At 34.1% G+C, this 24,174-nt stretch overlaps 3 protein-coding genes and 1 non-coding gene across 4 annotated transcripts; 1 reads left to right on the top strand and 3 right to left on the bottom strand.

Moving 5' to 3' along the window:
* The first annotated feature begins 4,308 nt into the window (after positions 1-4,308).
* Positions 4,309-7,664, top strand: LOC140886544 (eukaryotic translation initiation factor NCBP). Its single transcript, XM_073293155.1, has 6 exons — positions 4,309-4,472; positions 5,675-5,770; positions 5,893-5,997; positions 6,088-6,165; positions 7,201-7,320; positions 7,398-7,664. Exons 1-6 carry the CDS (start codon positions 4,371-4,373, stop codon positions 7,527-7,529), a joined length of 633 nt encoding a protein of 210 aa, XP_073149256.1. The 5' UTR covers positions 4,309-4,370; the 3' UTR covers positions 7,530-7,664.
* A 75-nt stretch (positions 7,665-7,739) lies between these two features.
* On the bottom strand, positions 7,740-10,569 carry LOC140886545 (superoxide dismutase [Cu-Zn] 2). Its single transcript, XM_073293156.1, has 7 exons — positions 10,437-10,569; positions 10,258-10,365; positions 9,647-9,742; positions 9,525-9,556; positions 8,621-8,696; positions 8,465-8,518; positions 7,740-7,909 (listed from the first exon to the last, which is right to left on the bottom strand). The coding sequence occupies exons 1-7, from the start codon at positions 10,528-10,530 to the stop codon at positions 7,881-7,883; spliced, it is 489 nt and encodes a 162-aa protein (XP_073149257.1). The 5' UTR covers positions 10,531-10,569; the 3' UTR covers positions 7,740-7,880.
* A 1,228-nt stretch (positions 10,570-11,797) lies between these two features.
* LOC140893392 (ethylene-responsive transcription factor ERN1-like) lies at positions 11,798-12,742 on the bottom strand. Its single transcript, XM_073302456.1, has one exon. It carries the CDS (start codon positions 12,679-12,681, stop codon positions 11,884-11,886), a length of 798 nt encoding a protein of 265 aa, XP_073158557.1. The 5' UTR covers positions 12,682-12,742; the 3' UTR covers positions 11,798-11,883.
* A 7,042-nt stretch (positions 12,743-19,784) lies between these two features.
* On the bottom strand, positions 19,785-19,890 carry LOC140893935 (small nucleolar RNA R71). Its single transcript, XR_012153493.1, has one exon. It is a non-coding gene; the product is annotated as a small nucleolar RNA R71 (small nucleolar RNA).
* Positions 19,891-24,174: the final 4,284 nt, after the last annotated feature.

Raw genomic sequence — 24,174 nt, 5'->3', positions numbered from 1 at the left:
TTGCTTCAAAAAGTTTAACTCCTTTTTTTCTCGTTTTCTGGACAATTTGTAGATATATGTCCTCTTGCTCCACATGTCCAGCAGTTTGCTCTTGTATGAGTTCTCCTGAAAGTTCTTCTTGATGGTGTTCTTCCCCTGCTTTGTGATGAGCTTGTTACTGGGGATGTTCTTGTAGGTCCACTTCTTCTTCCTGACCTATAAGATCTGGCCTTTTGTTTGGACCAAAATGTTCTTGGTTTCCAAGAACTTCTCATTCTTTTATTGTAGGGATTACTTCTGAATTTCTTCCTTTTAAATCCCTGTGATCTGTTTCCAATGATCGTTGGAAGATCATTATCTTTGCAACATAAAGGTGTACGTTTATTTATACCCCTTATTTTCTTGTAGTTCTTCTGTAATGCTGCCATATGGCACCATTCTCCCAATTTTCCTTTCAAAAAGGACGCGCGTCTTGCCAAATTGTCAAGATGACCTGGAACGTATTTTTTAATCAGCATTTCTCTCCAGGGACTTGGCATTTTTGTGAAAAATAGCTGAATAGCTACATTTTTCTCGACTCCTGAATTCCATCTGTATTTAGTGAATAACATAATGTATTCATCAACTAAACAGATATCATGTAACTCGAGGCTATACAGAGCTTGAGTGTATCTTTTTTTTTTCTCTGTATCTTGATTGTTGAAATAGTCTACCCCTATGAATTGTGCTTTAAATAGGGTGGCCATTCTTTCTCCAATTTCGCTGAGGGATTCTCCTGCTAAGATTGATTCCTTCGTATCTGGCATAGTCATCTCCCAAGCAATCTTGACAGATCCCATTAGACTCATTTCTAGAATTTTAATGAATCCTTCTTTATTGAGATCTAATGTCCCTGCTGCAATTATCATAGCTGACGTTCAATCATCTATAAGATCTTCTCTGTTTTTTAAGTCCAAAACATCAAGGTTTAACATAACCCCATAAGGATGTATTGGATCTAAAACAGTTTTTCCGTAAGGAGTTTGATGGAGTGGGATTTTACTCCTTCTTGATCTGGTTCCTGCTGTATGTGAATTTTCTCCAACCTGAAACTCACTATGTGGTTCTTCTGTTTTAACCGCATATCTTGGGGGATTCCCTATGAGTTGTTCACCCTCAGGGGAGTTCATTTTTAGACCTACTACTTTGAGATTCGCAAAAGAATCCGCGAGATCTTGTAGATCCTCGAGATTTAATCTCTCTAAAGTAGTCATCAGATAGTGTTTTTCTCTGATACTGCTTTTATAAGATTAATCATCATTTAATCATCAGTTAAAGGTTTTTGAACCATTTTGGTTTTACCTTTCTGATGTAACAACGGTTCGGTACCAAACGAGAAAGGTAACCTTCCTCCTGTATTTTCTTTTCTAGAACCTGAAGTTTGTTCTAAATTTGTGATTTTAGTTTGAAGATCCTTTAGGGTTATAAGAATTTCTTCTTGTTTCTTAAGGATTCCTTCAATCTGCCGAGGTATTTATACAGCTGATTGCTGTAATATTGTACCGTCTTTTGAATTTCTCTAAGATCTCCGGAGAGTTTAGAGGAATCTGGGGTAATTTCTAAAAATTGAGAGTTAGAAATCATCTTTCTGTCGTAAGTAATCTATTGCGAACAGATTAACTTGTTTATAGGATTTCATATAAATAAAATCCTCTTGATTCAAACCTTCGTTTGAAGTCATCTTTTGTAAAAAATCTTCTCCTCAACAAAGAAAAGTATGAGTTAACGAATAATATTAAGTCTGAATATTTAACCTAAAGCTCTGATACCAATTTTGCACATAATTCTTTGTTCCAAAATAAGCATTAAAACATGAGATATAAGCACAGAGATCTTTAGATATAAGTATAAAACCTTCAGATCTAAGCACAAAACAACCATATTGAGTACAAGAATTAAATATTAAAATAATCAAGTTTTGTGGTCCTTAGGAAGTGCAAAGAAAGAATCTTTAAGGGAGGGAGTTGGGAGAAAGAAAGGTTTGAGTTTGGGGATTTATTCATAATTGACTCTTAAAATATACGAGTATAATTCCAAATTTTAAAACTTAATACGAATTTACGGTTTCAGCTATGGTTTTGTGTATTTACATTTTAGTTTCAGTTTCTTACTTCTCCGAACCAAAACCAAATCATAGGTAATGGAAGTTAGATATAATTTTACATCCCAAATCGGAAAATATGTTTAATGGAATGTGGGAAGATGTTTTTTGTCCCTCCCACGAGTGTCTTCCCTGCATTGCTGCATAAATAAATATCTATTTATGTCTTCTTCTTTTTTTGAGAATAAAACATCCATCTATTTATGTCTTATTTGCATTACAATTGACAAATGAATGGTCCATAAGATTGCGTGCTATCTCATAATTTCTTGGTTTCTTGTCTGAATTTAAATCAACGTCTCTAATTGTTTTGTTTTTTTAATTTATTTTTATATATTTTTTTGGTCTACATTAAATAAATAAATAATAAAATATGCCAAAACAAAGCATTTTGGTATATATAATTAATTTTCATCTTAATTGCTTTTATATTAGGTGACTTTTGGATTTGGTGGAACTGGAGGTGAAGGAACCCTCTTCCAGCTGCCGAGAGCATGCAATGACATAATTGCCCTTTCTTTCTGGTTACTCACCTCCAAACGAAGTATGTATCGGTGAAATATATTAAATGACGTGAAAGATAATACTTGTGATATAGAAAACAATATTTTTTCACTCAAATTAACATATATGATAGTAATATTCTTTTATAATATAATTAATAATATATATTTGCAGTGAAGAACAATATTATAGATAAATAAAAAAGTAAAAACTCTAATGAGCTTGTTTCACATGTTAATTGTGATATGGATTTCTGATCCGACTCTACACATGAAAAAAAAATGTTAAAATTATTAATTTCTATTACAAATATGGTTATGTATTTTATCAAAAAAATAATAAATGTGAAAGTTTGATACATTAGATGAGAGTGAGATGATTATATATCAACATCTTAAATTTATTTAAGTATGAGTATTAGAAATTGATCTCAAAACCAATCTGAATTGTCGTTTGATACGCTAGATGAGAGTGAGATGATTATATATTATCATCTTAAATTTATTTAAGTATGGGTATTAGAAATTGATCTCAAAACCAACCCGAATTGTCGTTTGATACACCAGAATTAGATGATAGTAAGATGATGCATAAATTTTTGTTCATCCTATGTTTCTTTCATTTTTTTTTTGTTAAACCAATGTATCTAATGACCCGTTATGACTAGGGATGGTTCGGTACGGTATACCGCATATTGTACCGAATATTGCATACCGTACCGAAAATTTCGATATCGAAATCAGTATGATACCGTGTATATTGATTTTTTATACTATTTTTTTAAAAAAAATATCGGTATACACGGTATCATACCGATACCGTGTATATCGATTTTTTTTCGGTATATCGAAATAACGAAAATTCAAAAATCTTATATCGATACCGATACCGATATCGATACCGAAAATTGATATCGTACCCAAATTTACGGTATACCAAAATTTTCGATATATTCGGTTTTTTTTAGTACGATAAAAACTGTAAGACAACATTTCGATATTTTTTGTCAGCCCTAATTATTATATTATATGTGGGCTAGATAAAAAAAATCTCTTATCCATGTGATTAGTGGATGATGAGATTGATATCATTTGAATTTTACTACCATACACTTCTCTCCATAACAAAGATTTTATCATTCATAAAAAAAATGACATTTTTATAAGCTTGTAATTATGTGCGATTGACAATGACAATTAATAGATTATATAAAATAATTCTACAAAATTAAAAAAATACAAAACAACATATTATTCATCTCTACATATTGATTATATATATATATATATATATAATTTTTATTATACTTCTACACATCTCTCATACATCTCATTCATAACACCAAACGATATCAAAAAGTAATATTTTTTATTACAGATATAGATCAAAGTCAACATGCCTCGAAAGAGACGACCTCAATCCAAAAAACAGGAAAAAGATAATTAAATGAAAATAGTTGTTATTTTTTCTCCACTAGAAGAGAAAAAAAACGATGATTTATAGTTCATCTGAAATCAACATCTACGAGAAAATATTCGCATTATATAAAAATAATAATAAATTCCCCAACGAGGGAAAAATAAAAAATAAAAAAATCGTCGAAGGCCGAGACAACTTCTTAACTGGGCCTTCCAACGAGCCCAAACAATAATCAAATTTGTACGAGAGACCAAACCCACGAACAGCCCCTTCTTCAGTCTTCTTCCCTCTTTCCCACCGACCATCCGAATCACAGAAGGAGGAACAAATGGAATTGGCAGCAGCGGAGCAGAAACTGCCCGATTACAGCATTCCTCCGGCCGCCGAATTGGATTCGCAGCTCTCAGCCCTGGAACTCCACCCTCTCAAAGTTCGTAAAAACCTTCAATCTCTCTCTTTTCCGATAGGTTCCTTTCTTTCGGTGTCTCGTTGATTCATCTCTCCATTCCATCCACGATTCGTGTATAATTTTTTGCTGGATCGTTGTTATTTGCTTTCGAAATTTTGTCGTTTAAACTGGGGGAACTTGTTTGATTGTTTTTTATATATATATTTCTGCAAAACGAACAGAAATAGTGGTAGGTCCAAGTGAAAGATGATAACGAGGGCGAGCTTGTGATGGCACTTTAAATTTGTTGAAAGCAAGTAGATTCTTCGCAGTATTTGTGGTATATATAATATCGTGAAGTGACAGAAAAACTTCAGTTTGGGTTTTGTTACGAGTTGTTATATTGGATAGTTTAAAACACTATTTTTTTACTGGCATCTACAATTTATTTGTTTTATTTTTTGGGAGGAAGCTGCAAATTCCCCTGAAAATGCGTTCATTGGATAATATTTGTTATAGAGCCTCTTTGATCGTGTTGATATTGGCATCTTACTCCAGAAGGCATCCACAGTCGAGATTCCTCCTGATTAAACCTTTATTCTTCATAGTTCATGCTGAGTCTTCAGCTATCTTCCAATCTCAAGTTAGATTTCGTTTGGTTACTTGTTTTTTTTTTTTTTTTGATCAGAAACAACGTTTGGTTTGGTTACTTGTTGATCGTACAATTTCATGTCAAGTTTGTTTTTGTGCCAAAAAAAAAAGGGAACAGGGGCTTATATTTTGCTCATAAAAGATTCATAATTCCATATAGAAATCAACCGGTTTTCAGGAAATATGTAAATATTTATAATGCTGATAAATATATGAAGCTTTTAAATTGAGATGGTATTTCGTTAAACTTCAATATGTTGTGTTTGGATGGATAAATTTGATTTTTGGTTTCCCCTATGTCGAAATCATCCTGGGACGAAAATGGAGATTCCAGACACATCAATCCGAATGCATCTTTTCTAAATTTAGCATAGGTCATAGGGCAAATGAGCCCATAAATGCTAGGTTGATCTTGTTCTTACCTAAATATTTCATGTGACTCCTTCAAAACTAGTTCGACAGAGTTTGGAAAGTGTTTGAATTGCCGACTAGTTCATTGATGCAATTTCCATGTATATGTATGCTGAATGTAATCTTTTCATATGATGTACATGGTTGTACTGCAACTTCATCTTACTTCTTGTGATCTTCAGCACAAATTTGTATTTTGGTATACTCGTCGGACTCCAGGAGTCAGAAGTCAAACATCATATGAGGACAATATTAAGAAGATTGTGGACTTCAGTACGGTAAGAATCTCTTTTCAGATTCATTATGTTTGGTCATGTCCTTCGTAACTTCTATAATATGGATCCTAGATTTGATTTTCTGGGTGTTCTACATGCGCCATTTACGGAGTGCTTAACTTCAGGTTGAAGATTTCTGGATCTGCTATTGTCACCTAGCTCGCCCCTCAACATTGCCTAGTCCAACTGACTTGCATCTATTCAAGGATGGTATTCGTCCTCTATGGGAGGTATGCTTTTACATGTTAAGCTGGTCAATAATAGTTCCCCTTCCAAGCTCAATTAGTCAGGTTTCCTCGATCATGGTTTCCTTGTATCAGGATTCTGCTAACTGCAATGGTGGGAAGTGGATTATTAGATTTAAAAAGGCTGTGTCTGGCCGTTTCTGGGAGGACCTGGTATGGAAATATTTACATTAAAATGTGATTTTTCATCATCTAGCCTGGTATTAGTAAATCATTCTTTTGAGAACTTGAGTTAGACCCCCCCCCCCCCCCCCCCCCTCTTCCTTTTCCTTACCATCCTGCTATCTGCTTTAATTTTTTTGTTCTTTCCCGTCTTGTAAATTGACCATGTCAAGGTTGGGTGTGCGACTATGTACAGAAGCAAGTTCTGTTATTCACTGCAACCAGAAAATCCTTTTAAGCATTGTTGCTATTTTTGTTAGATTGCCTTATATCACAGATGGACATTCCAGACTGAAATAAATTGGCATCCACTTTTTGTCGAATGTGTGTAAACAGCACTAATACATTACAAACCTATAATCTCTCTGGTGTTGCGGACTGTTGCCAATTACCATTACAATCCTCCAAAGTGGAAGCAAGAAAGAACAGCAAATTATTATAGTGTGCTCGTATCGCTAAGAGAACAATACTTTTGACACTTGAGAGTTCAACTTAGCCATGTAGATAATGATAACAGTTAATTTTTAGAATGTGATACTTCTTACCAGCATTTTATGTCTTTGAACATTCTTCTTTTTCTCTCATAAACCTCAAGCCTTTTTCATTCTGATGTTCAATGTCCTGTAGCCATCCATCTGCCTTCATAGGGTCATCGAAAGAGATGCATATCCTAATCCTACATAAGTGTATGTAGATGAACGTCACATAGATCAACAATATCAAAGCACTGGTTGAATCTTTCATGTAGAAAAGAACGTGACGAAATGTTATTGATGTAATGTGGTCTTGTTTTTTTATCGAATATTGGTTCCACCTTTATGACTACTAGGTAAACCCTTCTTGCATGTGTGGTATATTGGTTCAATGTTTGTTATATTATTGCTCATTTCACCGATATATGATTTTGCTGTGTCAATTTTGTATATATTGTTAGAATCAACTTATCCATCATAAGGCTAAGTCATGAGTGTCATTCGTCTGAAAAAATGGCTCTTACCCGTGTTTATCGAATACATCTGCTGGCAGGTTCTTGCTTTGATAGGAGATCAGCTTGATTATGGTGATAACATATGTGGAGCAGTCCTAAGTATTCGTTTCAATGAGGATATATTGAGCGTGTGGAACCGCAATGCATCTGATAATCAGGTTGGGTTTTGTTATTCAAATCACTCATTGTCATCATTTGCAACTATGTTATATATTGTTTTGGTTTTGCTTCACAGGCGGTGATGGGGCTGAGGGACTCTATCAAGAGGCATTTGAAAATTCCTCACACCTATGTAATGGAATACAAACCCCATGATGCTTCCTTAAAAGACCACTCGTCGTACCGAAACACTTGGTTGAGAGGATAGGGAGCAATAATAGCAATGAACTGTTGAGTCTCCTTTCCCTTCGCTGTGAGCTAACAGAGATAACTCACTACATGTATTTTGATGATGTATTACTCATATTTTCATTTCCATAGTATTATGACCCTTAACGGTGTTGATTGTGTCGTCCTCTTATCCATTTTTATGAATTCCATCTGTTCTCAACATGTTCATGTTCCGACTAATTAACAAGCGGGAATAAAAAAAAAAAAACAAATTTTTTTCCGTTTATTTAACAGATATATCATTAGGTTTTGACAGAAAATGGATAAGCTGTATAGTGATACAGGGAATGATTCGCCAATCATATCGTATGGGCGATAGATATTTTTACTACACCGCTGACTGAAGGCCGATGATACCTGCCAAATATGAAATTCAACTTGTTAACCAAAACAACTCGGATAGAAGATGGTAACAAAAAAGATGCGATAGTAGCATCGAGAACAGCGTGCTAAATAGCTACATAGAGGTTTCTTGAATCCAAAAATCTGACGATAAGGTTCTAAGATAGTGTTTGCAAATACTTAAAAAATTATTATGAGTTTTTATTTACGAAATTTTCAAAACTTTGGAGAGAAAATTCCGCCATCATTTTCTTCGAGCATTTGCAAGCACGTAAATTTCTGTGGGTACAATTTCCACAACCATGGTAAACATCAAATTCTTTCTTGCCACCTTCCGTGCAGGCCCACACACACATAAAAGCAACGCATTTAAGGAGAAAGAAATGAGAAAATGAGATCCATGGGGGTGTTTGTACCCTGAGCAATTCAACATATTTTCGTAGCGTGCTATATCATAAAGAAGTCGTTTCCTAACAAAGTTTAGCCACACTGGGTCGGTGGACAAGGAAATGCATAGCTCCAGATATATCTAAGAGAAACAAATTAGTTTATATGGTCTAGAGAGATTACCGCATCCTACTCTTGCACCGGCATTTCCAGTTGTCTTGCTGAGCTCGTGTCCGCCTGTTCAAACCCCCAGTGGTTTCATTCATGTCATGCAGATCATAAAAGGGTAAGTAAAATCGAGAAAGTTGATCGAGTGTAAGGGTGGTATAATTACAACACCTCTTCCAAGGTCATCAGGATCAGCATGCACAACAACAGCCCTCCCCAAAATGGAATGCTCACCACTTAGAGGTATCTGTAAATAAGAAATTAACACTATAGAACAGACATTCTATTTCATTTTAAAATTTTAGTTTACCAACCTTTATCCTATTTTAAAACCAAGATAGAACAAAATCAATGAACATGAGTTTTCCTAATCAAAGTAGTCACTGAACTAGACATTAATCAGTACCACGTATTCAAGTCCTGCTCCATCAGAAAATCGAAGAGACCAACCATCCACCTTATTCATTATTGATCACAATGCTATTATCTCGCTTAGAACTTTATTGTAAGCCAAAACAATGATTGAGTGGGATTTCTAATTACCAATTTTCCCAAAAATTAGTCCAGTGTCGCTACCCCACTCGTGGCGCAGCGGCATAAAATAAAAATCAAGCGGAAAGATAAAAAAAAAACATTTACAGGGTAGAAAAGGAACTGAATAATAAATGGTACAAATAAAATTTTTTATTGAATTCATTCAACTAAGAGATCAGCTGAGATATAGATCTTTGGAACAAATGGAATTAACAATGCTAAGGAAACCTGAATCCGTTCTATTCATAATAGCAATGTCTTAAAATTACTTCTGAAACCAAACATATTTTAACCAAGTCTAGACCCACATATGACTTACAAAAGTATAAAATTTGATCCATTGTCAGAAAATTACGATAACTAAAATTGTGCGGTAATAAATGCCGGAGGAGAGAATATAATTCAACATGATCAACTAACCCAACAACTTAATGGAGTGGTGGACTGCATTAAGAATTTGTGAAGAATTACATAGGAATCTTACACCGTTTCTTGGAACAGTTTAAAAAAGTCCCAGGAAAACTGACCCAACGATATATACCTGCTTGTCTATAATTGAAATCTCAGCAACTCCTGAAACATCAAAGTTGAGTATATCAAACTAAACTGAAAATTGATTACTGCATTTTGTAAATAAAACAATAAATTGAATCAAACACACACCATCTGAGCCAACAACTATGTTCCCCAGATCACCCGCATGACGCTCTTCATCTGTTGGAGATCCATGATCCTTCTTTAAGGGGTTGAAATGAGGCCCTGATAATTGAATGTATATACCTCACAAAACTGAATCATCTCACTTCATCTAACTCCTAAACCAAAAGTCGGAAATGCATAGTTTGATCTAGTTCTCTTCCCGGGTAGATTAACCGAACCGATGGAGTGTCAAAGCATTATAGAGTTCATTAATTTGTCAGAGTTCACCTCAGGCAACATAGTCAGTCTTTACTTAACGTGGGAAAACGAACATCAACAGACACATGTTGAGCATCATTTACCATAAATACCAAGAAAATCCCATTGGGACACACCATGTTTTTTCCCCTCTTCTCAAGATAGTGATCATTCCAGAGCCGAAAGATCCTGAATTTATTAGACCTATGTTTGGATTGGAATCTCTAATTTTCATCCATCAGTTCAAAAGAAGACAAAGTTGAAATCTTTACAGTACGCTAAACAATTCAAGATATTCATTTGGGTTAAAATGCTTTGAAATTACAGGATTAGCAGCAAAAACAGTGAAAATAAATGTTTCTAAAAAAAATGTTAACCAGTGGAAATGCAGCCATTGGTAGTGTCACCAAGAGCATGAATATGGAAAGCATGAAGGCCCGGAGTGAGCCCACTGATTCTTCCTTTCACTTGGGTACCTCCGCCTCCTGTTTTTGAACTCACGAGTTGATCAAAGACTGCAAAATCGAAATCAATTGAAAAGAAGGGATAAATCTACCGGCGGCGGCGGCGGCGTGTTGGATGAAGTGGACGGCGCCTTTGACGTCGTTGTTGGCGCCGGAGATGATTGCCACTGCTTTAACCGTGCCCATTGTTTTTCAGTTGGTAGGATAGGAATAGGAATATCGAGGGATTATTATTATTATTATTATTAATTATTAATATTCCATAATTTACCCAATATTTATTTATGTCTTTCTCGTATACAAAAAAGTTTATAAAATTAAAGAAAATACATCTCTCTTCGAAACTTTATGTCCTGACTAACAATTCTTATTTAATTCAAATACCAACAATACGATGAAAGTGTGTCATTTTAATCTTGAATATATGTATATTGTGATAGGAACTTATGTATTTATTATATTTATGAGATATATCGATTTATTGATGTATAGATTGAAAAATAATGTATATTAACATAAAAAATATTATTTTTATATAAATTGAGTTGAATAGGAAATACGTTATCGTTATATGATGGTCTCACATGAATTTTTTATATATATTTTTATCACTATGCAAATGCATTATGACTTCTTCTAATTGGAAATTTTGTTTATAATAATTATTAGTACCTGAACAAATAGATTTTTTATGGGCCGACATGGTTTCGATTTAAATAGTTGTGATAATTACAATTTTGGTACGCCATATTTGTTTTTAGTTTTATTTTCGATTTTGGATTTTTCATATTATCAAATTTCAATTATGATTCTAAATATTTTGATTTTCAATTTTAATTTTTTTTCTATAAAAAATATTGACGTGGCATTGTATATGTCAAGATTATTTCACGGGCACATCAAGAAAAATATTAAAATTGAAAAAAATACAAAAAAAAAACACTATAACTTAAGTTTATTAAATAGTACATCAAAATCTTTTTTAAAAAAATAATAAAATAGTACATCAAATTCTAAAGAGTCCAATCTTCATGACCCAAATTGCAAATTTTTCTAAATAGTTTGTAAGCTAGTTGTACATATATATTTGTTAACAAAAATATTCATCTCTTCAAACTGTTTATCTTTCCGCTTATAATAATGCTATTCCGGTTGGTTTCTTTATTATTATTATTGATATTATTATTATTTAAAAAAGGGTCTCAAATCAAACACTTACATTACTCCTTTTTAAAAATATATATATATATATATATATATATATTCTTCTGATAATCATGATGTCTTGCTTACCTGGGTTGTAGCCTGGGCTTCCGGTGACCCAAATTTTTTTAAAAATAATTTTTTAGTCAATTTGTCAATAATGAGCTTAAAAAATGCTAACCAATATTAGGTAGTGTTTGCAACCGTATGAAGATAAGCTTAATCGAATGGATTGCAAAACTTTGAAACAGACACATGTATAGAGAGTTGGAAGAAATGGAGATATAATATTAGATTTTATAATTTCAAACATGGAGTAAATGAGGATGGATTTAATTAACAAGGAAGGGGACATATAGGAGGAAGATCCCACATGAAGGTGGGGTGATGATCAGTGGCAGACTCCATATCCATATATTCTTGCACACCATTGATGGCGTAAAGCGACGCTGATATCTGTCTTTCGACTTTCATCCGCTCGAATTCCGACAAGCATATGTTGTCGTCAAACATCGTGGCATCATCGGCCCCGCCCCCGCATACAATCTCCGTCCAGGGCAGATCAAAATGGCTGAAATCCGGCTTATACACATCTTCAAACATCTTATAATTGCTATGATCATCAGCACACTCGAAAATTGTGGTAGCAGTAGTGGTAGTAGTAGTAGTAGTAACAGTAGTAGTATCTGCACTGGTAGCAGGGCTCGTGTCGCGACAGTCAGCAGTATCAGCAGCAGCAGTAACAGCAGTAGTACTAGTAACGCATGGTTCTAATTGGTTTTTAAAATTGAGGGCGTTAGGCGATTTTTTTGTCTTGGTGTTCAAGAGATTTCTGATCCTGGATGCAAGAGGAGAGTTTTGTGAGGAATGGAGATGAGACGTGACGAAATTCGTGCGGGTGTTGGAGCCGCGAAGGAGGCAGGCGGCCTCGTCGTAGGCGCGGGCGGCTTCTTCGGCCGTCTCGAACGTGCCGAGCCACATTCGGATCTTCTGCGTGGTGTCTTTGATCTCAGCAACCCATCTCCCAGAAGCCCTTTGCCTCACTCCGACAAATTTGTTTCTGCTCTTGTTCTTTCCATTTTTCAGCATTTTGTTGCCGTTTTTGCTCTCTTTCTGCTCGAATTGAATCTCCATTTGTGCCTGTTAATGATCAGTCTTTCGGAGTTGGAACAAATAAATATCAAATTGTTTTGCTTGTAAGTTGTAAATACACAAAATTACCATCTTTAATTTATATATATGTACACAAAGCTGATCAATGTTGAATTGTTTTATTTCTTTTATTGTGGTGGTTCTTTTGAATTATTTGTTTGTCTTTTTTTAATGCAATGACATCACTCTGTTTCCCCCCCAAATAAAATAATGGGATAAATGGCCCAATCACTTTTTTCAAGTATTAAAATACTGTTTTAAAACAAAACCAAAAGAGCTAGAAGAATATATTTGGTGAATCTGAACTGGTCAGTTTTGTCTAGGTAATTTTCTGGTTTTTATATGTTATTATACATGGAGTTTTTAATCTTGTAATATGATGAAATTTTAGTTTTTGGATTATTAATATGTGATGTTATGTGAGTGATTCATATAATTTATTTAGGTTAGATTTTTTATGAGATGATATTTTTTAACATAAAAATTAATATTTTTTTCTGAATTATGATCGATTTTCATATATAGAACAACTGTTTTATGACGATGTTGCTTATTCTTAATTGTGACTAGCAAAAATATATACACGTTGTGTGTGAAAACTACATAAAATACAATAATTGAAGGAAAAAAATTGAGTGAAAAAAAGATAAAAGAGCATGAGAAAGGTTTTATGTTTTTTTGATCACATAAATAAATTATTTTTGGATGAGGAGCACAACCAAATATTACAATAGTGGAGATAAACGTAAGAGAGTTGTTGAGAAAATAAAATAGTGAGAATAAAATATTACTTTATTACCCTTCTTGTATTGATTTTCTTAAAATTTCAATTAGTAAAATTAGGGATATTTTAAGATGTTCACTTAAAATACCAAAAATAATTTTTATGATGCCAATGAGGTCTTGGCCTAGTGGTCAAGATTGAGGCCCTGAGACCATGAGGTTTCAGGTTCGATTTCCGTTGACTGCGGGTAGATTTCCTAATTATTTAGCTAGATTTAGCTAATTTTTTAGCTCGAGACAAGCACGTTTCGAGTCTATATTCAAGTCTCGTCGGTTGTGCGGGTCTTCTTGAGTCTATGTTTAAGTCTCGTCGGTTGTGCGGGCAAATTTCATTCTTTAATATTGCAATATGATGTAATTTCGATATTCGATGCAATTTGTATTTAAAAAAAATAATTTTTATAATACTCTTTTCTGTTGTAATATAATAAAGATGTTTCATGATTGTTGAAACGTGTTATGAATTGGTTAAAGGCGTGTGTACACTACTAGAAAAAGGACAAGATACTGTGAAGTGGGAGAAAGATGTTGGAACCACTTTGTTTTGCACTGATATATTATAAAACTTTCATTCACTATATTACTTTGTATTATTCACATTATAAAGGGACTATTTTTGGTACATTTTATGTGAATTTTTAAGATTGTCCATCACTAAATAAACAAAAAGAATAAAATAAAACAGATAATTAATCACTTCATTTGGATTTATATTTTTAATTTTTAGGTGACAATCATTATTAGCTGTGAAACGAAAATTCTAAAATCAATTTATTTTTTTTAAAAAAATCTATCAATCACATACATAAAAATATAGTCGATTCTATGTTATATCTGGAGTAACACTCTCACTATACTATAATACAACATATTCAATCGATCATCTCATGAACCTCACTTACACACTGTATTAAAAATAGAAGAAATGCTACCGTAGATGTAGTATAAACTGGCCTAAATATATGGATCGATTACTGATAGACAATAAGGATAGTGTTTAGTAGAGCTCAATATGGCAAATCCTTTGTTCTGGACTGCCTCTTTGTCCTATGCCTCCAACTTGAATTACAAGTCAAATTGTGGAATTAAACAATGGTGAGGGCAGGAAAGCTTGCCAGTTGGAGGCAAAATAGGATTCAACTAGTCTCCATCTCTTTTACAAAATGGAATAATATATAAAACACAAGATGCCATTCTAGAAACGCCAGACAGAGTAGATAAAAAGTCCTTTTCAAATATTGTCATGCTGCAATTTTATTTAGTTATTTTGCTGGTTTTCTATAAACTAGGAGCTTAAAGGTCTAATTTGGCTTTTGCGTTGGAATTTTTCCAAGTTGTTTAAACCAAGCTCGCACGCTGCCCATAGCCTGTCTACCTAGTCTGGTGATTAGAATATTTTATTTGATGTTTTTACTGATTGTAATATAGAATAATTCCTGTCGTACACCGAATGGTAATAAGAAATGCATACGATAATGTTAAAAAATGTTGGTCTTACCATCCAGGATGTTCATAAGAGATGCATCGATGTTTTCTTCGCGTGGTTTAATTTGATGGAAGTCTTCATAATATTTCAAACTTTTATGAAGTAGAAGTTTTAATAAATCGAGTAGTTCACGAGTTTTTCGAGTTTGCTCGATTCATATTTGAAATTACCGAATTCGAGCTGAACTCTACCGTGTTCAATTTTTTTCAAACAAAGTTCTGTTTTGTTTGTTAGTTTGCGGACTGATCACAAACTTTAAGATTTTATTAATATAATATAGTTATTATATAAAATAGGTATATTTTGATCGATAATTTTAGTAGCTCATAGCTCACAATACTGCCTAATTTTGTGAATAAAATATCATTATTCTTATCTTAATCAATGACTTTTATCATCTTTTTTTTTTTTTGTTCAACGCTTGGTTTACTTATATTTGGTATCTATGGTTTTAAGAGATAAAGACCGATTACTACAGTTATATATAACTATCGTACCAATTAAAGTGATTCATAATCTTGCTCAACATGAACGTAGCACTGGATTGTAGTGTAGACTTTTGTGGATGCCATTCTTTTGTTATTTTAGTGTAAATGTAAAAAAAGAGAGTAATTTAAATACATATAAATTTAAGTGCTTCTTCTTCTCTTTTTTTTTTTAAAGAGCTAAAAGGCTAAAAGCCCTTTCTAAATTTGAATCCGAGGCTTTTAGAGTTGGAGAAAATTTTTATATTCAAAATTGTGTTAGTTTAAAGTTTTTTTTTTAAGAGTGTTAGTTTAAAGTTAAATGATAATGAAATAATAGAATGGGTTGGAAATGACCACAACACGCAATGTAAAAGTGATTGGATTCTAATTCGAAGAGTAAAATGCTTGTTCTAATTTTTTTTAGTAAATATCCATAAATTTAATATTTCAAATCACTTATAATTACATCAAAAATAAGTTATTTTAAAACATCACTACATCCACATTAGAGTTTAGATTATGAATGAATTGTTAGTGGAGCGCTCCACAGCAAAAAGAAAGATCTTAGTAGTTGTTTTATTCGTCCCATTCCTAAACACCTCGTTACCCATGTCAAAGAGTGCGAACTTCAATGCACACGAATCTAATTCGAAGAATAAAACAATTAGATACCGTTTTATTAATTTGATGTATGAGAGATGAATAGAAATGTGATAAAAATATGATGAAATATAGATAATCAATACATAGATATGAATAATATGTTATTTTTAATTTTGTAGGATTATTGTCATTGCTAATTTGACATATATATGACACTCATCTTCTACTAAAATGATAAGATGAAAGATATTTTTCATCAAGTTCAAATATAATATGAAATGACGTTGGGTTAACAAAAAAATTGGGTTAACAAAAAAATAAAAAAAATTTGAGATGAGTAAAATTGGGCCATTAAAAAAACGAGACCAATCTAAAATGTTATTTTAAAAAGTAGATCATGCAAAATTTTATTTTGGTCAAATGACCTCTTCCAAATAAAATAAATAAATAAAAATGCATATCAAAAGAAACGCTTAGGCTGGTGAAACCCTTCCCTCCATCTCCAACGACTCTTCTTCTCTTCTTCGTCATTTTCTCCACCATTGATCATCTCTCCTTTTTTTTTTCATTCTTTCTCTACAATACTCAAGATAACATTGTAGTTTTGTTTTTTCTTCTACAAAGCCTCAACTTTTTTCAATATAAAAGGATGTGAAAGCTTAGATAAGATTTTATTTTTTCGCAAAAAAATCTACTTTGTTTGAAGATTTACTGTTTTGTATTATTGTGTATGTATTGTAAACAGAATTTTTCATATTTTTCGTCTTTGATTATTCAGTCGCCCAAAACTAAAAGTTCAGTCGCCCAACTATGTTATTCAGTCGCCCAAACTGTTTAATGGGCAAAAATATATTTTTGTTTATAGATTTAATGCTTTGTATTATTGTGTATATATTGTAAACATAATTTTGCATATAATTTCATCCTTAATTGTTCAGTCGTCCAACACTATAAGTTCAGTCGCCCAAATTGCTTAATCGCAAAAAAAATCCATTTTATTTATCGATTTACTGCTTTGTATTATTGTATATATAGTGTAAACATAATTTTTCATGTATTTTCATCCTTGATTGTTCAGTCGCCCAACACTATATGTTCAGTCGCCCAACTATGTATCCAGTCGCCCGATCTGTTTAATCGCAAAAATTTATTTTATTTATTGATTTACTGCTTTGTATTATTGTGCATATATTGTAAACATGATTATTCAATATTTTCATCATTAATTTTTCAGTCGCCCAACATTATAAATTAAGTTGTCCAGCCATGTATTCAGTCGCCCAAATTTATATGTTATGCAATCTGTATTTTTTTGACATCATTATTACTTATTTTGTATAGGAATGAAGATCATCCATATATTGATTAATTCTAATGGAGAGTGGAAGATTGATGAACAAGGAACTTATACATGGTTATGCAAATCAAAAGAATGGACAGCGATTTCGATTGATGATGGCAATTTGACCATAGACGTTGTTGTGAGTAAAATATATGAGATACTTGGTATGACTAAATCAGAAAATGAGTTAAAGTTTAGTTATTTACCAGTAGTAGATACATGCAAACCATGCCCAATCTATAAACGTGATTCACGATCGTTGACGACATATTTATCATTTGGTGATGCACGTACTAGACTTGATAAGTGCATTTTATGCACTTAATTTATATATGATTTAACTTAGATTTTGGGATGTATCGAGTGAATATTATGCGTATTTGTTGTTGTTTTTATGAGTTTCAAGGATTTGAAGAAAAGTAGCAAGAAGAAGCGGAAAGCCGAATTACGGGACAGCAAACTTTAGAAAATTACTGGGAATGTTACAGAAATCTAAATCCGATCTTCACCGTTCAAATTAAATTTTAGGATGGTTTAAAGTTGCTGTCAAAATTTCAGCTTGATCCGACGGCTAGAACTTAAGTTATGATTTTTACAAAAATGCTGCGCAGATGGTAAAATGGAAGAACACGTAGCGCCCCAGCTCTAGTTTTCTAGCGCTCCAGCGCCCGTAATTTCATGTCTTAAGTGCCCCAGCGCCAGTTTGGAAGCGCTCCAGCGCTAGACGTCCGTCATTGAAAAATAAAATACGAAACTTGAGCGCCCCAGCACTGCGCAGTCTCCAAAAATATGGAAAGTCTTTAATCAAATTTAAAAGGGTTTTGATAGCTTATTTTTTAGGGATACGAGGGTTTAGAGAGTATTCAGAGTTTTTGAAGGCTAGAGACGGCTAAAGACCAAGGAAAAGGGAGAAGAAGCATTCTTGGCGCGAAGACGGACGAAGCGACTACCGGAGACGGAGAAGCATCATCAACCTTCATTTTTATTTCATTCTTTCTCCTAGTTTTTGAATGATGTTCAAGAACATGCTTTGTTTGATTTTTATTTACATTATGAACTAATTCCTTTGTCTAGAGGAACGACGTAGCTTGACTTGAAACCATGTTTTTGATATTTTGATTGATATATTAGAATTATTCATTCGGTTTATTTGTGTTTTCCTGAATTGATTGCGTTCAATTAACTGATCATTACTTGAATTGTTAAATTTATTTGAAATCTAGCACTCGAGAGAGGCGATTTTGAATAGGACCGTAGGAAAATACATCATTGGTGTTTATAGAGTTCGAGAGGCCTATAACTCCATTGAAGCCTTTGTAAGAATTATTGTGCTATTTACCGAATTTAATAGTTGAACTTAGATAGAGATATTGAGTTTGCTATTGAATACGAATTTCTGCTTGACACTCGAGAGAGGTAGTAGAAAATAATAGGGATTCTTGGTTAGTAAACTAGAAGAATTTATGATATAGATTTCTCTATGAATTAAACTGGTGGATGGTCAAGTGAAGTCGAACCTTTAGAATTCTTCGCTTATTGAATTTTTCTCTCGTGAACTCGTGGTTATTTAGTTTTGTTTCTTGCAAATTTTAGTTTTATAAAAATCAAACCATTTTCGTAGCTCTAAATAGGATTAGGATTTTATTAGTTGCAAATATTTGATATAATATCATTTATTCATTCTCCGTGGGATCGACTTGGACTTAATTTCTATATTATAACTTGACATCGTGCGCTTGCGAGCAAAAAACACGCAACAAGTTTTTGGCGCTGTTGCCGGGGAATGAATTTTATTTGATTTATATTAAATTGTGCTAATTAGTCTTAATTTTGATTTAGAGCATTTTATTTTATTTTGTTGGTTTTAATTTTAAATCTTTCCTTTCTATGCAGTTTATGCGAAAAAGCCAAAGTTACGACTCACTGCTCTTTGATCCGGAAATTGAGAAAACCGCTAAAGCTTTGAGAAAAGCTAGAAGAGAAGAGTTGCAACAAATGACTGAAGAAAGAGAAAGAGAAAGAGTTGACAATAATGCTCCGGTGCCGATCAGAGATCACTTTCGACCGGTGATCAATACTCATTATTCTGGGACAGCTCGGCAGAACATCACGGCGAATAATTTTGAGTTGAAGCCAGCTCTGATTAATATGGTGCAGCAGAATCAGTTCAGGGGTCCAGCTACTGAAGATCCAAATCTGCATCTGCGTACTTTTCTGGAGATTACTGACACAGTGAAGATTCATGGTGTTACTGAAGACACCATCAAACTACGATTGTTCCCGTTTTCTCTTAGGGACAATGCTCGTAGTTGGTTGCAATCACTACCTCTTGGGAGTATCACTACATGGGATGATATGGCTTCTAAATTTTTGGCTAAGTATTTCCCACCTGCTAAGTCTGCCCAGCATAAAATTGAGATCACTACTTTCAAACAGCAAGATTTTGAGCAATTGTATGAAGCCTGGGAGCGGTACAAGGAGTTGCTTAGGAAATGTCCAAACCATAATTTTCTGGACTGGGAAAAGATTGAGTTATTCTACAATGGTTTGAATGGGCCAACTCGTATTTCTGTGGATGCTGCAGCTGGAGGTTCAATATTTTCTAAATTTCCTGAACAGGCTTATGAGATGCTTGAGCAAATGACTGTTAACAGTTATCAGTGGCCGAGTGAGAGATTTGTAATAAGGAAGTCTGCTGGAATTCATGAGGTTGATGCATTCACTGCTTTGACTGCTTAGATGGCTACTATTTCTACACAGTTGGCTACACTGACCAAAAACAATCAAGTTTCTATTAAGACAGCATCGCTGGCGACTGCCGTAAATTCTGCTGATGGATTTGAGAGTGTGGAGCAAGCTTAATATGTGAACAACAGAAATTACAACAACTATCAAGGTAATCATGTACCCAATCAATATCACCCTAGTATGCGTAATCATGAAAATTTTCATATGCAAATAATAATAATGTGTTGAATCCTCCTCCGGGATACAATACAAATAAGGGTGAGGGTAAGCCTCCTTTGGAGGATGTTGTTAATGCTTTTGTGCAGGAATCGAGCAAGAGGATGGCGAGGACTGAGACTCGCCTTGACAGCTTAGAGACGCATGTGGCCAACATGGGTGCTGTATTGCAATCCATGGAGACTAGCATTGGGCAATTGGCGAACGCACTTAAAGATAATAACAGAGGCCAATTCCCAAGTAATACTGAGGTGAATCCCAAGGAGCAGTGTAATGCTATCACGTTGAGGAGTGGGAAGCAGGTGGATAGTGAAGAGGGCAAATATGAGAGCAAGACGTCTGAAAAAGTTGCAGTTGATGAGAAGAAGGTCGAGGAGAAAGAGTCTGAACCTGAGCAGAAAATGATATACAAACCTCCTCTTCCATACCCCCAAAGGTTCAAGAAGAAGGCAGTGGACGAGCAGTTCTCAAAATTCTTGGAGATTTTCAAGAAGATACATATCAACATCCCTTTTGCTGATACTTTGGCACAAATGCCGAATTATGCGAAGTTTATTAAAGAGGTGATGTCCAAGAAAAGGAGGCTGCAAGAGAATGAGGTGGTGAGCTTAACTGAAGAATGTAGTGCTATGCTCCAAAAGAAGATGCCACAAAAGCTGAAGGATCCAGGGAGTTTTACTATTCCTTGCACTATTGGTTCTTCTTATTTTAATAATGCACTTTGCGATCTAGGAGCTAGCATTAATCTGATGCCTTTGTCTATTTTCAGGAGCTTAGGACTTGGCGAGGTGAAGGCCACAATGATCGCATTGTAGCTAGCTGATAGATCTATCACATATCCGCTTTGAATCATTGAATATGTTTTGGTAAAAATAGATAAATTTATTTTTCCGACGGATTTTGTTGTGCTAGATATGGAGGAGGATGCAAATATGCCACTAATATTGGGGAGACCTTTCTTGGCCACTGCTGATGCCAAGATTGAGGTGAAGAATGGTGAGTTGTCGATGGGTGTGGACGGAGAAAGAGTTATTTTTAACATATTCAAGAAATCAAGTAATCCACCCATCGAGGAATTATTCATGATTGAGCGAGTTGTGAAGCTGGATGGTCATCCCAAACTTGTTCATGAGGTAGATTCAAAGAAGAATGATCCGAAGGTGCCAAAGAAGAAGAAGAAAACGAAGAAGAAATCAAAGTTTAAAAAGGTTGTTGAATATATTTGGAGGGTGAAAGCGAAAGGGAAGACCCTCAACAAAGCGGAACCGGGCTAGAATTGGAATAAAGTCGGGCTATGGACTATAAACTAAGCGCGGGAGGCAACCCAAGCTAGTTGTTTTTTCCTTTTTTTTATTTTCTTTTAGTTGTTTTTGTTTTTATTTTTATCATGAGGAAACTAGACATTAATAATGATTTTGAATTGTGTAGGTTAAAAAATATGGAGCTGAAAGAGTTTAGGAGCCACCCCTGATGAAGAGTTTTGAGTGATTAAGATGGTGCTGAGTACTGACGCTTGGTGCCTAAGGTATGTGTCCCTTGTTTTTAATGAATAATGTACATTGAGGACAATGCACAATTTAAGTTTGGGGGGTGTTTAAAAATTGTGAAATTTTGAAATTTTTTATGAGTTAGTTGAAGTTGAAGGCATGATGTTGTAATTGTGTTGGCATATGATGAAAATAAATTCTGTGTGCTGAAAAATTTTATGTTAGCTATATTTAATCTTGAGTTCTCACATTTATGCACGAATGCCATGATTTTCGATACTCCTAGCAATTAGAAAAAAATTATGTGGATTTGTGATGTGGAATAGAGGATTTGATTCTTAACTCTTGTGATTTTTATTTGAAACTGAGGTAGATTTTTAAGATCACAGAAGTGATTTAGGCATTTTTTTTCGAATCTATTGAGTTTTTTTAGCCATTCTATATTCATGAAAAATCCAAAACAAATTGAGTAGCTAAAAAGTTCAAAGAAAAGTAATGGCGGAGAAAGTAAGGTGAGGGGAGACCTTGAAAAGAAAAAAAAATGAATTGAAATTCTAGTTCAAATACAAGGCATAAAGATGGAGATGCATGGAGTAGAAGAAAGCCAAGACTAATGTCTGGCAATGCAAATAAAAATTTTTTAGCTACTCATAATCCTGCACAAATTGAAAATATTCAATTCTCTTTGCTTTGCATCATGAGTCCTTGTTTGCATTGATATATATATATGGATGCTTATCTCCTGCTGATTATGCTTGAGCCTAATGTTAACCGAAAAAGTCCTGTTGATCTATGTGAGTAAAAGTTAAACTTGGTTGAGAGTATTTTGAAACTTGAGGGCAGAGTTAATGATTTTATGAAGCTTACGGATTGCATGATTTTACCGAAAGTTAGGTGGGTAGATGAGATTGGAAAATCACACACACGCGAGAACTCTTGAGAAAATTAGTGGGCATGTGTATTGAATCTTGAAATGTAAAAATTCAGAGGTCGACTATATTGCTCATTACTGTTTTGCTCGGGACTAGTAAAAGTCTAAGTTTGGGGGGATTTGATAAGTGCATTTTATGCACTTAATTTATATATGATTTGACTTGGATTTTGGGATGTATCGAGTGAATATTATGCGTATTTGTTGTTGTTTTTGTAAGTTGCAAGGATTTGAAGAAAAGTAGCAAGAAGAAGCAGAAAGCCGAATTACGGGACAGCAAACTTTAGAAAATTACTGGGAATGTTACAAACATCTAAATCCGATCTTCACCATTCAAATTGAAATTTAGGATGTTTTAAAGTTGCTGTCAAAATTTCAGCTCGATCCGACGGCTAGAACTTAAGTTATGATTTTTACAAAAATACTGCGCAGATGGTGAAATGGAAGAACACGTAGCGCCCCAGCTCTAGTTTTCTAGCGCTCCAGCGCCCGTAATTTCATGTCTTAAGCGCCCCAGCGCCAGTTTGGAAGTGCTCTAGCGCTAGACGTCCGTCATTGAAAAATAAAATACGAAACTTGAGTGCCCCAGCGTCGAGGAAGCAGCGCTCCAGCGCTGCGCAGTCTCCAAAATATGGAAAGTCTTTAATCAAATTTAAAAGGGTTTTGATAGCTTATTTTTTAGGGATACGAGGGTTTAGAGAGTATTCAGAGTTTTTGAAGGCTAGAGACGGCTAAAGACCAAGGAAAAGGGAGAAGAAGCATTCTTGGTGCGAAGACGGACGAAGCGACTACCGGAGACGGAGAAGCATCATCTACCTTCATTTTTATTTCATTCTTTCTCCTAGTTTTTGAATGATGTTCAAGAACATGCTTTGTTTGATTTTTATTTACATTATGAACTAATTCCTTTGTCTAGAGGAACGACGTAGCTTGACTTGAAATTTCATGTTTTGACTATTATTTTGCCTACTATTATTTGTTCTTAACAATTTATTTGTGTATTCTTGATTTGATTGTCTTTTAATTACTTGATCACTAATTGAATTGTTATATTTATTTGAAATCTGGCGCTCGGGAGAGGAGATTTTGAATAGGATCATAGGAAAACACAACCTAGGATTTTTGTAGAGGTCGGGAGACTTACAAGTTCCTTTGAGGTCATTGAAAGAGAACCATAGAACTTGATTAAATTGTTTTGTTGTTTGATTTTTGATAGGGATATCGAAATTAGCATTAGAATAATAACATTTACTCGGCACTCGGGAGAGGCAGTAAATAACAATTAAGGGTTCTTGGCCTATAAATTGGAATAGATGATATAATCAATTAATATGATTTGCATGAATGAAAATCGAGTGATATCTTGTATCTAAAACCCGTCTCAGATCGTGTACCCAAAGCCATCCTTCAAA

Source organism: Henckelia pumila, chromosome 3, assembly GCF_033568475.1.
Source record: "Henckelia pumila isolate YLH828 chromosome 3, ASM3356847v2, whole genome shotgun sequence".
In the NCBI taxonomy this organism is placed as follows: Eukaryota; Viridiplantae; Streptophyta; class Magnoliopsida; order Lamiales; family Gesneriaceae; genus Henckelia; species Henckelia pumila.
This window is presented reverse-complemented; position numbering and strand designations above follow the sequence as displayed.

Excerpts from the sequence above, each read along its gene's own strand:
- LOC140886544 (XM_073293155.1), top strand. The coding sequence starts at position 4,371 with ATGGAATTGGCAGCAGCGGAGCAGAAACTGCCCGATTACAGCATTCCT. Across the intron at positions 4,473-5,674 it reads TGGAACTCCACCCTCTCAAA|CACAAATTTGTATTTTGGTA; the intron begins GTTCGTAAAAAC and ends TGTGATCTTCAG. Across the intron at positions 7,321-7,397 it reads GCAATGCATCTGATAATCAG|GCGGTGATGGGGCTGAGGGA; the intron begins GTTGGGTTTTGT and ends TTTGCTTCACAG.
- LOC140886545 (XM_073293156.1), bottom strand. The coding sequence starts at position 10,530 with ATGGGCACGGTTAAAGCAGTGGCAATCATCTCCGGCGCCAACAACGAC. Across the intron at positions 9,743-10,257 it reads CAATGGCTGCATTTCCACTG|GGCCTCATTTCAACCCCTTA; the intron begins GTTAACATTTTT and ends TTCAATTATCAG. Across the intron at positions 8,697-9,524 it reads TTTCAATTATAGACAAGCAG|ATACCTCTAAGTGGTGAGCA; the intron begins GTATATATCGTT and ends TCTTATTTACAG.
- LOC140893392 (XM_073302456.1), bottom strand. The coding sequence starts at position 12,681 with ATGGAGATTCAATTCGAGCAGAAAGAGAGCAAAAACGGCAACAAAATG.